Source organism: Macaca mulatta, chromosome 4, assembly GCF_049350105.2.
Source record: "Macaca mulatta isolate MMU2019108-1 chromosome 4, T2T-MMU8v2.0, whole genome shotgun sequence".
Lineage (NCBI taxonomy): Eukaryota > Metazoa > Chordata > Mammalia > Primates > Cercopithecidae > Macaca > Macaca mulatta.
This window is the reverse complement of record NC_133409.1, coordinates 14,587,559-14,602,064: the sequence shown is the minus strand read 5'-3', so window position 1 is coordinate 14,602,064 and position 14,506 is coordinate 14,587,559. Positions and strand designations below refer to the sequence as shown.

The following is a 14,506-nucleotide window of genomic DNA, read 5'->3' as shown; positions in this document are numbered from 1 at the left end:
TGTTACCATTTGGAAAATACTGGCACTTTATCAGTTTATGTCCTGAAGACCTTGTTGGGAATAGTGCTGATACCACACTGATGATTCTTTGCTTTTTTTTTTTTTTTTTTTTCCTCCGAGACCGAGTTTTGCCCTTGTTACCCAGACTGGAGTGCAATGGCGCGATCTCGGCTCATGGCGACCTCCACCTCCCAGGTTCAGGCGATTCTCCTGCCTCAGCCTCCTGAATAGTTGGGATTACAGGCATGCACCACCACGCCCAGCTAACTTTTGTATTTTTAGTAAAGATGGGGTTTCTCCATGTTGGTCAGGCTGGTCTCCTGACCTCTTGATCCACCCACCTCGGCCTCCCAAAGTGCTGGGATTACAGGCGTGAGCCACCACACCTGGCCAGATTCTTTGCTTTCAAGAGATGAATGAAGGATGAGAGTCAATAAGCAATGATTTTAAATGCCTGCCTTATTGAAGGAGGGCTGTAATGCTTAAAGAAATGCCAGTTAATAAAGATCCCTTCATTTTGTGTATGTTACTTTCCCCCTCCCTGACTCCCTGTTTAAAAGCAGAATTGTGGAGAGATTGCATAATGGAAACCTCTTTGGGCATGGTTTCCCAACCATCTCCTTTTCAGGATTACATGTGACCTTTTGAAGAAGTGAAAATGGTAGTTGGTATCAGGGGACATCATCTCCTGGACCCCCACACCCTCTTCCCCAGTACAGGCAGGCAGATCAGTGAGGCAATCATGTGACATGACACCTCTGGCGTGCGATTCCAAAATCCAAAAACCTCTAAAAATATCAAGTTTAGTTATAAATCATTTGAGGGCAAAACTTCACATGAGCTGACATATGGCTATTTGCAATCTTTTTATGAAACCCAGTAAGTGGGGAAGGGTCATCCTATTTGGTTGGAGAAATTTCATCTTATCGATTACAGGGTGCTTCTCCAGACTCTGTGAGGGTGTGATGCATTTCTTTTCTTTCATTTTGTTTGTTTGTTTGTTTGTTTGAGACAGTCTCACTCTGTTGCCCAGGCTGGAGTGCAGTGGCTTACTGCAGCCTCCACCTCCCAAGCTCAAGTGATCCTCCCACTTCAGCCTCTCAAGTAGCTAGGACTACAGGCATGTGCCACCACACTGGGCTAATTTTTGTATTTTTTGTAGAGACAGGGTCTCACCGTGTTGCCCAAGCTGGTCTTGAACTCCTGGGCTCAAGCGATCTACCCACCTCAGCCTCCCAAAGTGCTGCAATTACAAGCATGAGCCACTGCACCTGGCTGAGTGCGATGTATTTCTAAAATCTAAAATATTCTGAATTATCCAACATATCTGGCCCCAAGGGTCTTAGATAAGGGATTATAGTTCTGTAATAGTACATTTCAGATGAGATCATTTCTATCCTAACAAACAAAAAAGCAAACTATGATTTATGCTTCATAATTTTAGGGTTAATTTAGGACCTTCCTAGGCATAATCTTTAAAAAAGGTAAAACTTTTAAGGACAACTAACAAAATATACTGGCTATAATAAGTCCACTCATTATAACTAAAATGTATTTAAAAAGTAATTTTGTTTTCTATAACATCTCATATGGCTTTGAAGTCCCCATTCCAGTGGAGTATTAGAGAGAAAACTCTCTTTTTTTATGTGTATACTTACATTTTTGTTCTGGGTAAGCATAGAGAGAAAACTCTTAATCTTGTTCATTACAGGAACTTGGGCACTTTCTTTTTAAAATCTACCCTTTAGAATAAAGCCAATCACTTTTGGATAAATGTTTGTTTTCCTCCTCTTGGGTGGGATCTGGGCACAGGGAGAACTTTGTGTGAGTAACATCATGTCAACAAAGTATTTGCACTTCCTGAAATCTGGCCCATAGGTTTTTTTAAATGTAGCAGGTTTATAAATGTGCGGGTATACACGTATAAATTGTGTGTGTGTGTGTGTGTGTGTGTATCATATATATAGTCTATAATAGCTAAGAACTAAAACAGCCAAAACATTCATCAATAGATAAATGGTTAAGTAAACTACTTGTGTGTTTATACAGTGGAATACTATGCATCGATTAAAAAGAATTAGGTGAATTGGCCAGGCACAGTGGCTCACACCTGTAATCCCAACACTTTGGGAGGCCGAGGTGAGTGGATCACCTGAGGCCAGGAATTTGAGACCAACCTGGCCAGCATGGCGAAACCCCGTCTCTACTAAAATTACAAAAAAATTAGCCAGCCGTGAAAGGTACACACCTGTAATCTTTGCTACTTGGGAGGCTGGGGCACAAGAATCACTTGAACCTGGGAGGCAGAGGTTGCAGTGAACTGAGATTGTGCCACGCCACTGCACTCCAGCCTGGGTGACAGAGCGAGACTCCATCTCAAAAAAAAAAAAAAAAAAAAATTAGGTAAATTGTATAAGCTTATATGAAAAGAGGTCAAAGACCATAACTGACTGATAAAAGCAAGTTGCAGAATAATGTTTATAGTATAGTTGCACAAGCATACTATATGCAAAAAATATATATGTGAATATGTAGAAAAAAGACTGAAAAAAGATACAAATCCAACAGTGATGATTACCTCTCAGGTTAAGTATTGGATTGAAACGACAGTGATATGAATAGTAACTTTTACTTTTTACTCTATTGTTTGGAATTTTATAATGTGTATGTATAGTGCTGTGTAATTAAAATTATTTTAATTTCAAAAATCATTGTGTTTTCTATGAAAAATATATACATAATAATAGTTAATATGTTAATAATAGGAAAAGCTGCCTGCATTGACAAGTTATGTATCACACCTCAAGAGCTGCTTTCTCGCCTGGGAGAATTTGGACAGTTCTGCCCTGTCAGCCTGGCAGAATCCCAGGAATTATTTGATTGCTCTGCAACTGACTCCTTGGAATTTGCAGCAGAGTTCAGGGGGCACTACTATAAAATGAGTTCTCAGGAAAAACTGAATGTAAGTTTGTTCCTAACTCCAAATATTTACTAAGGAAAGAAAATATCTTATCTTGGAATTCATCAATAGGAAGGGATAGGCACCCAGAAACTTGGTACCAGGAGCCCCATTACTGGAACCTGTGACTCTGGGACCAGTGAAGCAACTCAGTGGTGAGTTCCAAAACTGCATCCCAGGACATAATTTGAAACATTGCAGGAGTCCAATGTTGGCCTGGGCCAGCCTAATGGCTAGGGAGAGCCAACCGTGAGCCCCATCAATGGAAGAGATGCTGAACATCAAGGGCTCAGCCCACAGGGGATCCAGGGGATTCAGGGCCCAGGGTTGCCGAAGGGAATCAGAGTCAGTAGAAATGAAGCAAGAGCTGACATATGTCTCCTGCACTTTAAATTTTTTTCTATCACTAGAACTCTTTATATACCTTATATTTCTGCTTAATGGAACAGAATATAGATTTCGTCTCATAATGTCCACAATTTGATGATTTTAAGAGATTAGTAGTTGAAAACAAAAAAAATAAAATCAGATGCCTCTGAACGTTTTATTTCCTTGGAGAATTAGAATTGTTGTTCCCTTTATTATGAGATATTTATTTATTCCTGCTTACTTAAATGGTAATCATAGGATTTTTAAAACTGGAAGTGACATTAAAGGCCATGTGTCTGGTCCACCCACTCCATTTTACAGAGCAATACCTGAAGCTGGAGAAGTTAACTCAACTGCCAAATGCACCCAACCGGTTAATTACACATCGGGACAGAAAGATGGGGCTGGCAGGGGCCTGCTCTCTCCAGTGCCTGTCGTGTAGTAGGAGCGCAACAAGTGTTTTTGTAGGAATGAATGAATGATTGACTGAGATGAGGATAAATCTTGGATGTGATCACTTGGGAGTATTCCTGTAAGGAGCTTCCGGTCAGAGGAGAGGTTATTACAGTTTGAGGAGCGGCAGAATGCTGCTACTGAAAATGGGGAGGGTGCAGGAGAGCCTCGGTGGCCTTCTGATTGGCATAGCATTTCCGGTTTAAATCGTCTTGCTACTGGAATTCTTTTTTAATAGAAATTCTTGGAGAACCCAGAATTGTACGTGCCTCCCTTAGCACCTCATCCACTCCCACCTGCTGACATGATCCCCAAAAGGCTGACGCTGTCCGAGCTGAAGAGTCGATTTCCTAAGTGTGCAGAGCTCCAGGGCTACTGTCCAGTGACCTATCAGGATGGAAACCAAAGGCAAGTCCTGGCCCTCATGGAAGAATAGAATGATACTGCTATGCCGAAGAAGCGGTTCACGTAACAATCTTAACGTTTTGGTCATGAGGTCGCTATTGTTTAACTGGAAAAATATTCTATTTCTTCCTTGAGCTACATAGGTAGAAAAATAAAATACTTTTGACATTTTATTTACACAAGACTGCATATTAATTATACAATAGAGGTTTTGTTTTGTTTTTTGGTCTTCCAGATATGAAGCTCTAGTACCTGGTAGCATTAACTATGCTTTAGAATATCGTAATCGTATATATATTTGTGAGAATAAAGAAAAACTCCAGAAATTTTTGAGGTGAGACCATTAAATCACAAATATTTACTGAAAACCTGTGTTGCATGCAACATGCTGGGAACTGGGGAAAGGAGTGTGAGAGTGTGTGTGTGTGAGAACAAGCACTGGTCCCTGCCATCCCAAAGCTGTCCAGGGTAAGATGGACTTTGAGTGCCTGATAACAACAGAATGTGATGGACTTTAGGGTGGGGAAATGCCTGGACTTCTGAGAAAGTGTAGCCCAAAGGTCTAGCTGAATTGTGTGTGGGTGTAAGGTCAGGATAAGGAGTGGGAATTGGCTAGATGACGGGAAAGAGGGACATGCTCCAAACAGAGGGACCTACAACAAACCTGGCCTAGGGTACTCCTGAACTGCAAGAACTTCAGCACAGCTGGATGCGACGTGGAGAAGGGGCTGAGCGAAGGCGAGGCTGGAGGTGGAGGGCAGGGCCAGAGTGTGGAAGGCCAAGTAAGACCACCATCAAGTGTTTGCGGTTTCATGGACTCATACTGTGTAAAGTTTGTGTCCTCATAGTGATCCTGAGGGCAATCCGAGCACAATGACTGATTTTAAGTGAAGTCAGGGTTAGAATCAAATTTACTCTGGAGTCAGACCACTACTAAAGTGTAGACCATGGGTGATGAGGCTGCCAGTGATCTTGTCTGAGATACGATGGCATGTTTGAGCTTCTCCATAGTTATGTGGGGAAGGCAGCGGGCTTGGGACCACGCCCTGAGAAACACCAACGCATGAATGTCAGAAGAGCTTACAACGGAAACTGAGAAAGAAGAACCATAGAGACATGAAAGGAGAGCCAGGATGAGGAAGGTTGAGGGAGGCGGAGGGGAGGGATGGCATAGCAACAGGTTTAAATGCTGCTCAGAGGTCAAGCAAGACAAGGGCTGAAAAGCGTTTGAGATTTAGGGCGTGACAGGTCATTCATTGGTAATCTTGCCAAGAACGGTTTTGTCAAGTGACACGAGAGGACATGACTACAGAGCTCCAAGGAGCAGAGCTGAGGAAACTTGAGCTCTTGCCTGTAGTGCAGAGGCTACAAACGAACACAGATGCCTACAGCAGCCAGGAGGCGAGGGACCTAAGGCAAGCAGGCTAGGTGTGAAGACGCAGGAGTCAGGGGGCCTGCTGCAAACTGGACTGCACATGGCCAGCTGAAGGGACCAGCAGCTGCCCATCTACTGCTGGAAGAAGCTGGAAACCATTATTGCTGTTTAAATTGTTCACATTCCTAAACATCCATATTTGATTCAAATTTCAAAATAAAATACATGTGGATCAAATCCCATCTATAGATAAAATTTATGTGGTAGCTTGCAATCTCTAGTGAAGCCACTGTTTGAAGAAGTTTAATTATAAAAAGAGAAGAGATGTTCGTTTCTGGAAGGCATATAGGATTTAAGGAGTAAAAGTGGTTTTTCTTTTTTTTTTTTTAATGGGGAATTATGAAGATGTTTAAATGCATATGCACTGGAAGGACCCAATAAAGAAGGAAGTAGCAGAGATGCCAGGGCAGGGAGCAAGCGGGTGCTGTAGTAAGATGCCTGGAGGGAGGGAACGGTGGGACCAAGGGGCCTCGTCTCAGATGGGAGGCACCTCACCACGGGAAGAGAACATGTGGGTGGCTCTGTTGTGATGGGCTGAGGAAGTCCCATCCCGATGGCTTCTCTGAGTACAGCATGGCATCTGCCTGGGGGTGAGGGGGCATTTGGGAGAGTCAGAAGTTTGAGGAAAATAAAGTTTTATATAATTGCTGTGAAAAATGAGAAAACGGAGACTAGGTGAGTAGGGCTGGGCACCCAGTTGAATGAGTGGCTGTGCATTTCCAGGAGCCCCAGCCTTCCCAGGGCAGAAAAACAAGTAGTGAACTTTATCTTCTAATAATCTCTTGTCTATTCCTATCTATACACACTGAGTATAACTGTGAGCATCCATCTAATGAACTTTGTGTTCTTAGGTCGCCGCTGAAATACTGGGAACAGAAGCTTCCACACAAGCTTCCCCCGTTAAGGGAACCGATACTTCTTACTAGTCTTCCTTTGCCTGGATATCTGGAACAGGTTCTTTTACTTAATTTTCTGTTATATATGTTAGAAGAATACAATGATTTCTTCTTTTTAACACTAATTTTCATTTTGGGAACAATAAAATTCAAGGCAGAGTTTTCTGATTTTAAGCTGCAAATTCACTCAGCCTATTTTGTTTGTGTGTAGTGGTTAAATAAAATGTATGAAAATCCCCTGCTTCCATAGCTAATTCCAAAATATCTGCACCAAAGTGAACAGAAAGTAGAGCATCACAAAATTGTTTCCATTTGAATTAGATATGTAGTTTGGTTCTTACATTTGAATTTCAGTGTCTGTGAAACTTTTCATAATTTGAAAGTGCAGATTCAGTCTGTGAGAGGGTCATTCACTCACTACTCGAAAGAGTGGAGTTATAGTGACACAACCAAACCAAAAAGCCCATATTTTGCCCCACATCCAGATAAAGTCAGTTTTATTTACTATTATTTATTTATTCTATTTAAGTTATATTTTATGTATCCAAGTATAACTTTTTAAGAATAGCAAAACTTAGCAGCAGCCAACAACTATCTTTAGTATTTTATTTATTTTTTACTATTTTTAAAGCTTTTTTTAAAAAAATTCTACAAAATAAATGCTTAGGGCACAATATCAAACCTTTGTCAGCAATTCTTAACCACTCTGATTTTTTCAACTTGCCTATAAGGTTAGCCTTCAGTCTGGTTTAACATCAAAATGCCAGATGAGACCCACCCAGAGGGGAGTATTCTCATGAAGGTCAAATTTTATCAGGAGGGCCTCTTACCTTCTTCTGGGCTCTGGAATCTTGCCAGCACTGACTGTTGTGGTCTCTGGAATTCCTTGTCAGGTGGCCAAGGGTCCTCAGAGTGGGAGGCAGTCTGGCCATTTCTGAGAATGGAAGCAGATACGGGCAAAGATAACGCAAAGCCTAGGGTCCCCTTCTTTCGTCTCTTAACCTTTTGTTATAAAAAATATCAAACATATAAAAATAGAGAGACTTGTGTAATGAAGCCCATATACTCCTATCCATCACCCAGCTGACACTGAGTCAGTTTGTAATTTTCATTTTTCTTAATCAAATGTATTTTGTATTTCTTTCCTGTTGGCTAACTGGTCATTTAACCATATTTATAAGCCCCATCCCTACTCCAGGGGACTATTTGAGGCAAAGAAATATTTGCCTCTTTATCTATTGGCACTAAGAAAAGAAACCAAACTCAAGTATACACAAAATTTGAATTGTTCCCTCCCTGCAGGGTATAGCAACTTCTCTAATTAAAGCAATGAATGCAGCAGGATGCTTAAAGCCCAAGTTCCCCTTCTTAAGTATAAGGAGATCTGCACTGCTATATATAGCACTTCATCTCAAAGGTATGTCTTTTTTAATGATTTACTACTCAGAACGAATTTAACATTAATGGTAGTATAAGTGATGAATAGGATTGTTAAACTGAGTTGCCTGCTTGGTGAGAGAGAGAGAGAGAGAGAGAGAGAGAGAGAGAGAGAGAGAGAGAGTGTTAGTAGCAAATACAATACAAGCCAAATATTTTAAATAAAATATCAAAGTTAAAATTCTGTTTTCAAAGTAGGGACTATGAGTAATACAGTCAGCTGTCAATAATCCATGCCATAAAGAAGGGTGAATAGAGGCAATTATGACCTAAAACAAATAATCTCCAGATTTTATTTGGGATTTGGATATCTTCTCAACCATAACTATGTAACTAACTCAATCACACATCCAGGTCTCTTTCTCTTTCATTTAATGACTCACTCACTAGCAGAAATTATTCACAATTCTGTGAAATTTTCTACAGCATTTAATCCCAAAGGTTCTGAATATACAAGAAAAAAGTATAAGAAGAAGATGGAGCAGTTTATGGAGAGTTGTGAACTCATAACATACCTGGGTGCCAAGATGACCAGAAAATACAAGGAACCTCAGTTCAGAGCCATTGACTTTGATCATAAGTTAAAGACCTTTCTCTCTCTCAGAAATATAGACCCAATTAATGGGTAGTTTACTTAGGTGATAGCAGCCTGAATCTCAAGAGTTATCTGAAAGTGATAGAGGGAAACTGAGAGAAGTAGATTGAAAATCTGGACCTCTTGGAAGTACTTTTGCCTCCTGAGCAACGTACCATGGCTGCCAGACTTCAGATGAACTCAAAAGGTCTGCCAGCCAGGAAGGAGCACTCTTATGGAAACATAAGTTTTAATACAATTTTAAAATGTATTGCTCCTTGCCTGAACTTGGATGCTTTAACAAAATAAGCATTCTATTTATAATTGCATATAGAAAATTTAAGTAACTTATTTAATAAATGTATTATTTTCCTTTTTAACATTTTCAGTAGAAAAGTCAGTCTCTGTTAAAATTACTCATTAAATGCTAGAAAGCTTTAAGAAACACAATTAACATTCTTATAAATGAAACCAAAATATGGGTTATACATTTTACGTAAGAAATTGTTTGTGAACTTTGTGAACATAAGATACTATCATTTTCCCAATAAAATAAATGGATTTTGCAACAACTGACTGGCTGCCTCTTTTCTTTTTCTTAAGTATTCATTGAAGTAAGCTTCATACCTTATTTTATAATTAGAAATTACCTGGAATTTTAAGAAGGATGAAATCTAGAGTCATTATATGACTCAGTATATGCTAGAGGAAAACTTACTAAATTGAATTTAATGAGATTTTTAAAATAAGAACAATTTTCAGCAGCAATATAAAAAGATCTGGAATATGAAACAGCAAGATTGACTCATAAGAAATAAAGCATATGACCATTAACTGTGTAACCCTGGGTAAATTTCTCTGAGCCTTCATAATCTCTACAATAGATGGTTTAGTTCTTTGATTCCTATAAATTCAATAATGTTAATTAAAAACTAGAAGACTTTTTATATATGTTTTGCATTACATATTTCATAATAAAATGATTTTTAAACAAAAACTGGAAGCCTATTTTCAAAGTTAGGATAAACCTCAAAAGCCTTTACTTTTTCAGGAGACTGGGAGTTGCCAATAGCTACCAAGTTTTGCTGGGAACTTAAGCCCCATTTTTGTTCCCTGCTCATTTCTTTATTATTATTTTTTTTTTGAGACGGAGTCTCGCTCTGTCGCCCAGGCTGGAGTGCAGTGGCCAGATCTCAGCTCACTGCAAGCTCCGCCTCCCGGGTTTACGCCATTCTCCTGCCTCAGTCTCCCGAGTAGCTGGGACTACAGGCGCCCGCCACCTCACCCGGCTAGTTTTTTGTATTTTTTAGTAGAGACGGGGTTTCACCATGTTAGCCAGGATGGTCTCGATCTCCTGACCTCGTGATCCGCCCGTCTCAGCCTCCCAAAGTGCTGGGATCACAGGCTTGAGCCACCGCTCCTGGCCCCCTGCTTATTTCTTAATGCCTATAATTTACCACCTTTCCATCACTGACTGCAATCTACTGGCTTTTTCATTGTTGACAAGATATAAATATTCTCAGGTCTCTTCAGCCTATGGGTATGATGAGTTTGCTTTAGCAACTCATTGCTTCAGTGCCCCTGCCTTTACAAAGGGCAGCAGTCCCTGCGGAATACGGCCAAGTGTTTCTTGGGGTCTCCAGGGAGTGTCCCGTGTGCTCCAGAGAAAGTCCACACCCACTGCACATCTCCTGGGGATGAAGTTCTCTAGTATGGCTTTGCCCTGAGAACTCTACGAGCCCAAGGATGCTGTCTTCTGAGCTCTAACATCTCATGCATCATTGTTCTGGAGCTGCTGAATTCTGCACAAAACTAGGGGAAATGCTCTTTATCTTCTTAGTGGGAAGAAACTCAGTCCCTGAGCTGAGCCAGCAACCAAAAGCCATGTGATTCTCCCTTTTCACCCCTCTCTCCATAGACTATCTTCCTCTGAGTAAATATATACAACAGAGTATAACAAGTAAGAGCAGTGGGGAAGGAGTGAGGAGTCAAATTTCCTAGAGTAGCTTCTAGTGCTGGACACCCCGGGTCCCTACCATTCACATGCAACTACAGTTAGCTACATTTGGGGCCTGATTTAGAATAACTACTGACACGGCTACTATTTCCCCGCTGTTTTCTGTGTGGCCAGAGAGAGCGTGCTAGTGGCTTTTCATGCCTTATCTCATCATTACACATGAGAAGAGCTTCCTACCCAAGATCACATAAGTACTATCCAGATTCAGACCCTGATCTGCCTAACTACAGAGCCTTGCTCTTACCCTTACCACTTCCTATACTGTAAGCACATCTTGGAAGCCACCATCACAGTGTCAGTGTTCTTAAGTAGTGTCAGTAGTGTCCTTCATGTGTGTCTGTGTGTCTGTGTGAGTGTACTTTAGAGTACAAAAAAAAAAAACGGGAGACCCTTGGGAAACTCTTCTTGTTGGAGCCTGAGAACCACTCCCCCTCCAGGCCCACTACATACGTGCACTCACACCCGCCTATCATGTTTGCTTTCCTTCTCAGGGGAGCAAGCTGTGTTTTCCAGGTCAAGGGGTCTGTGTCCCCAACAAGGGAGAACAACATTTCTACAATAAGAAGAACATGTATCCTTTTAAAGCCTCTTATTGAGATTCTGCTTTTGTTTAGAAATGATGCTTGCATATTATTATAAATAATCCATTAACTAGCATCCCAAATATGATGAAAGAATATTCTGAACAGGTGTCCTTCCCTGTGTGAAACATTAACAGAGTGGGTGGCCAGGCCACGGTGCTCACTGAGGCTCACAGAGACTCCTTTTTACCCACCCCCATCCTCCAGCTGCTGCTCCAATCCTGGCTGCTTCAGGAAGAGGCTGAGGCAGTGCAGCTTTGAGGGCAAGAGAAACTCCAACCAGCCTATGCCTCTCCATGGCTTGTCTAGATGTCATTTTCACAGCAACAATAACTTCACCCAGGAAGGAGAAGCAGTCTCCATTTGACAGATCCTAAGTCAAACAGTAAATGAAATGTGGAAAAGTAAGAGAAGGATTTTGGAGTAAGAAAAGGATTTCCTTTTTTTTTTTTTTTTAACAGTTACACTCAGATCCACACTGAGTAGATATGCTATATTTGACCATTCCTATTGCTGGACCGTGTACTGTTATACTATATTTTAAAATGCTATGTTGAGGTTGGGCACAGTGGCTCACGCTTGTAATCCCAGCACTTTGGGAGGCTAAGGTAGGGGGATCGCTTGAGCTCAGGAGTTTAAGACCAGCCTGGGCAACATAGTGAAACTGTCTCTACAAAAATTTTAAAAATAAATAAATAAATACAATACTGTGTTGAATCTTTCCCTCTTATATTTAGTATTATTAACCTGATATAAATTCTGAGAAATAAAATTCCTGGGTTAAAGGGCATGAATATTCTTAAATGGATACTCACAATTCATATTACCAAGCGACTTTCCAAAATAGTTTTAGCAATTTATACTGCTTCCAGGAGCGCCCAAGAGCACCAATTTTAATACTTCTTTACAATCATTTGGCAGTATCTTCACATTTTTTTTCTTTAATGAGTGAAAAGCAGAACCTTTTTGCTTTAATCTGAACTAATAGTAAGATTGAACATTATTGCATATGTTGGTCACCAGTTCCATTTTCTCTTTTGTGAATTATTTTATCACATCTTTTGCCCTCTAACTTATGGGGCATTTAAAAGTTATTCTGCATGGGTTCTTTATGTAATGTAGACATCAACCTTTGGTAGTAAATATATTCCATTTTTTAAGTACTAACGTAAAACCTGTTCATCATTCCTTTCTGATTTTTCTTTTTTTTTTTTCATTGACATGGAACCTTGCTTTGTCACCCAGAGTGCAGTGGTGTGGCGTGTTCTCAGCTCACTGCAACATCTGCCTCCCAGATTCAAGCAATTCTCTTGCCTCAGCCTCCCGAGTAGCTGGGATTACAGGCACCCGCCACCATGCCTGGCTAATTTTTGTATTTTTAGTAGAGATGGGATTTCACCATGTTGGCCAGGCTGATTTTTAATAGTCTTCTAAGCTCTGGAAATTCTTCAGTCTCTAGAAATGGAACATTCCATTCTGTTTTCTTCTACTTGTGTTTTTAAAAATATATATTTAATTCTTTAAGCCCTCTAGAATTTATTTCAGGATATGGTGTGTACTGTGGTTTTAAATTCTTCAAAACTCAAAGTACAATAATAAATACTATAGGTTTTAAACGTTTTCAATTTTATATATTTTTCATTTTATTTGCAATTCATTTGATAATCTGTTGAATTCAGGTCATTAAAATTTCACAAATTCAGTGGTGAAGGGGAGGAAGTTCAAGAACAGGATAGGAATGAGAGATACATGAATGCCTTTGTCTAGTGATTTTTTTGTTTTATCTTTTCTTTTTCTTTTTCTTTTTTTTTTTTGGTTCTTGCTTTTACAAATGAAGACCTGGGTTAAAGAATATCAAGCTACAAAGCCTGAGAGCCCTTAGCTATGGGTGGTTCTGGCAAGAATTATCAGAGGGAGTGACATCTGAATTAAATGGACTTTTAAAAATCAAAGCAGGTAAAAATTTAAAAAAATAAGTCAAATTTGAGATTATAACCAGGGAGTGAAAGACATTCCAAGAATTAATTTGTGAGCACATGTATTCACCAAACCTGTGAGAGGCATGTTGAAGACTGCTTAGCATATGCAAGCATGTGTATATTTACAAGAATTCTACCAGTCTATATACAGTAGGAGATTAAAATATAAGCAGATACACATCCTGCCCTTGTGTAGTACAGGACACGTGGGATCTGGAAATTGGAGCACTACTGGATTAGTGCTATAAAATCCCTCTAAAGATACACTATTGGCACTGAACATTGACAATTATCCTTCTGTTCTTCTCAAATCCCTTTAAGTCATAATGAGCCTTGGACTACAGTTCCTTCCAGCCACAGTTATCAACCAACCATCCCAGGCTACACAAATATTTTTGATGCCCTTCATCATGACAAAGGACTTCCACTAACTTTTAATTGCCAGATGATCATGACCTTCTCCTTCCTCCAATCTGCCAGGTTCTCCATTGGCTCAATACACCTGGAAGCCAGCTGGCACAGGGCTTTGATGATGAAATCTTTGAGTCCCTGTAGCCTCCCAGGGCCAAAAACAAACAAACAAACAAACAAACCACCAGGAGAGAAGAGTGGAGACTAATAGAGGAAAAAGTCTGGATAGCCTTTTATCAATGTTCACTTTGTAACTGATCTTACAACAATTTATAATCTATGTTCTGATAACTCCATTATTAATATCTCAATTCTGTTCTCAGCTCTGAACTCCAGATTGTTACCTACGACTGCCTACTGTACTTGGTTATCTAGTTAACATTTCAAATTTAGTATCTCCACCCCATACTTATTATCCAACCCAACTTCTTTTCCTCCAGATCAGTTAATGGTAACACCTTACACTCTGTTGATTTATCCCCAAACCCAGGAGTCAATCTTGATTGCATTGTTTCTGTCACTCCCCACATCCATTGTCAGCAAGTCCTTTCAGAAAGACCTATCCCCCAAATCTACCTTGAATATGGGCTCTTCTCACATTTTACACTGCTGTCACTGTCATCTCCATGCCTCCACTCATGTCCCTCCAGGATCTACTCTTCATATAGCAGCTGGAGTAATTTTTAAATACACAAGTCAGACTCAACAGTCCTTCTGAATAATCTTCCAATGGCCTCCTATTTCAGTTAAAATCCAAACTCCTTTTTCTTGGCATAAAAGACTTTAAATGGTCTGGCTCTTCCTCCCTTTTCAATATCCGTTCCATCCTTTTCTCCTTTTATTTCTTCTTTTTTTCTTTTCTTTTTTTTTCTTTTTTTTGAGACAGTGTCTTCCTCTGTCGCCCAGGCTGGAGTGCAGTGGCATGATCTCTGTTCACTGCAACCTCCGCCACCTGGGTTCAAGTGATTCTTGTGCCTCAGCTTCCTAAGT

General features: G+C 40.2%; 1 protein-coding gene across 1 annotated transcript in view; it reads left to right on the top strand.

Annotated features, from left to right (window-relative positions):
- Positions 1–8,720, top strand: part of AK9 (adenylate kinase 9) — a 177,972-nt gene extending 169,252 nt beyond the window's left edge. Inside the window, exons 36-41 of the mRNA XM_028847018.2 lie at positions 2,766–2,962; positions 4,020–4,189; positions 4,422–4,520; positions 6,473–6,575; positions 7,820–7,934; positions 8,381–8,720. Coding sequence (XP_028702851.1) covers positions 2,766–2,962; positions 4,020–4,189; positions 4,422–4,520; positions 6,473–6,575; positions 7,820–7,934; positions 8,381–8,583 — 887 coding nt within the window. The 3' untranslated portion in view covers positions 8,584–8,720. The remainder of the gene's footprint in view (positions 1–2,765; positions 2,963–4,019; positions 4,190–4,421; positions 4,521–6,472; positions 6,576–7,819; positions 7,935–8,380) is intronic.
- The last annotated feature ends 5,786 nt before the right edge of the window (positions 8,721–14,506 follow it).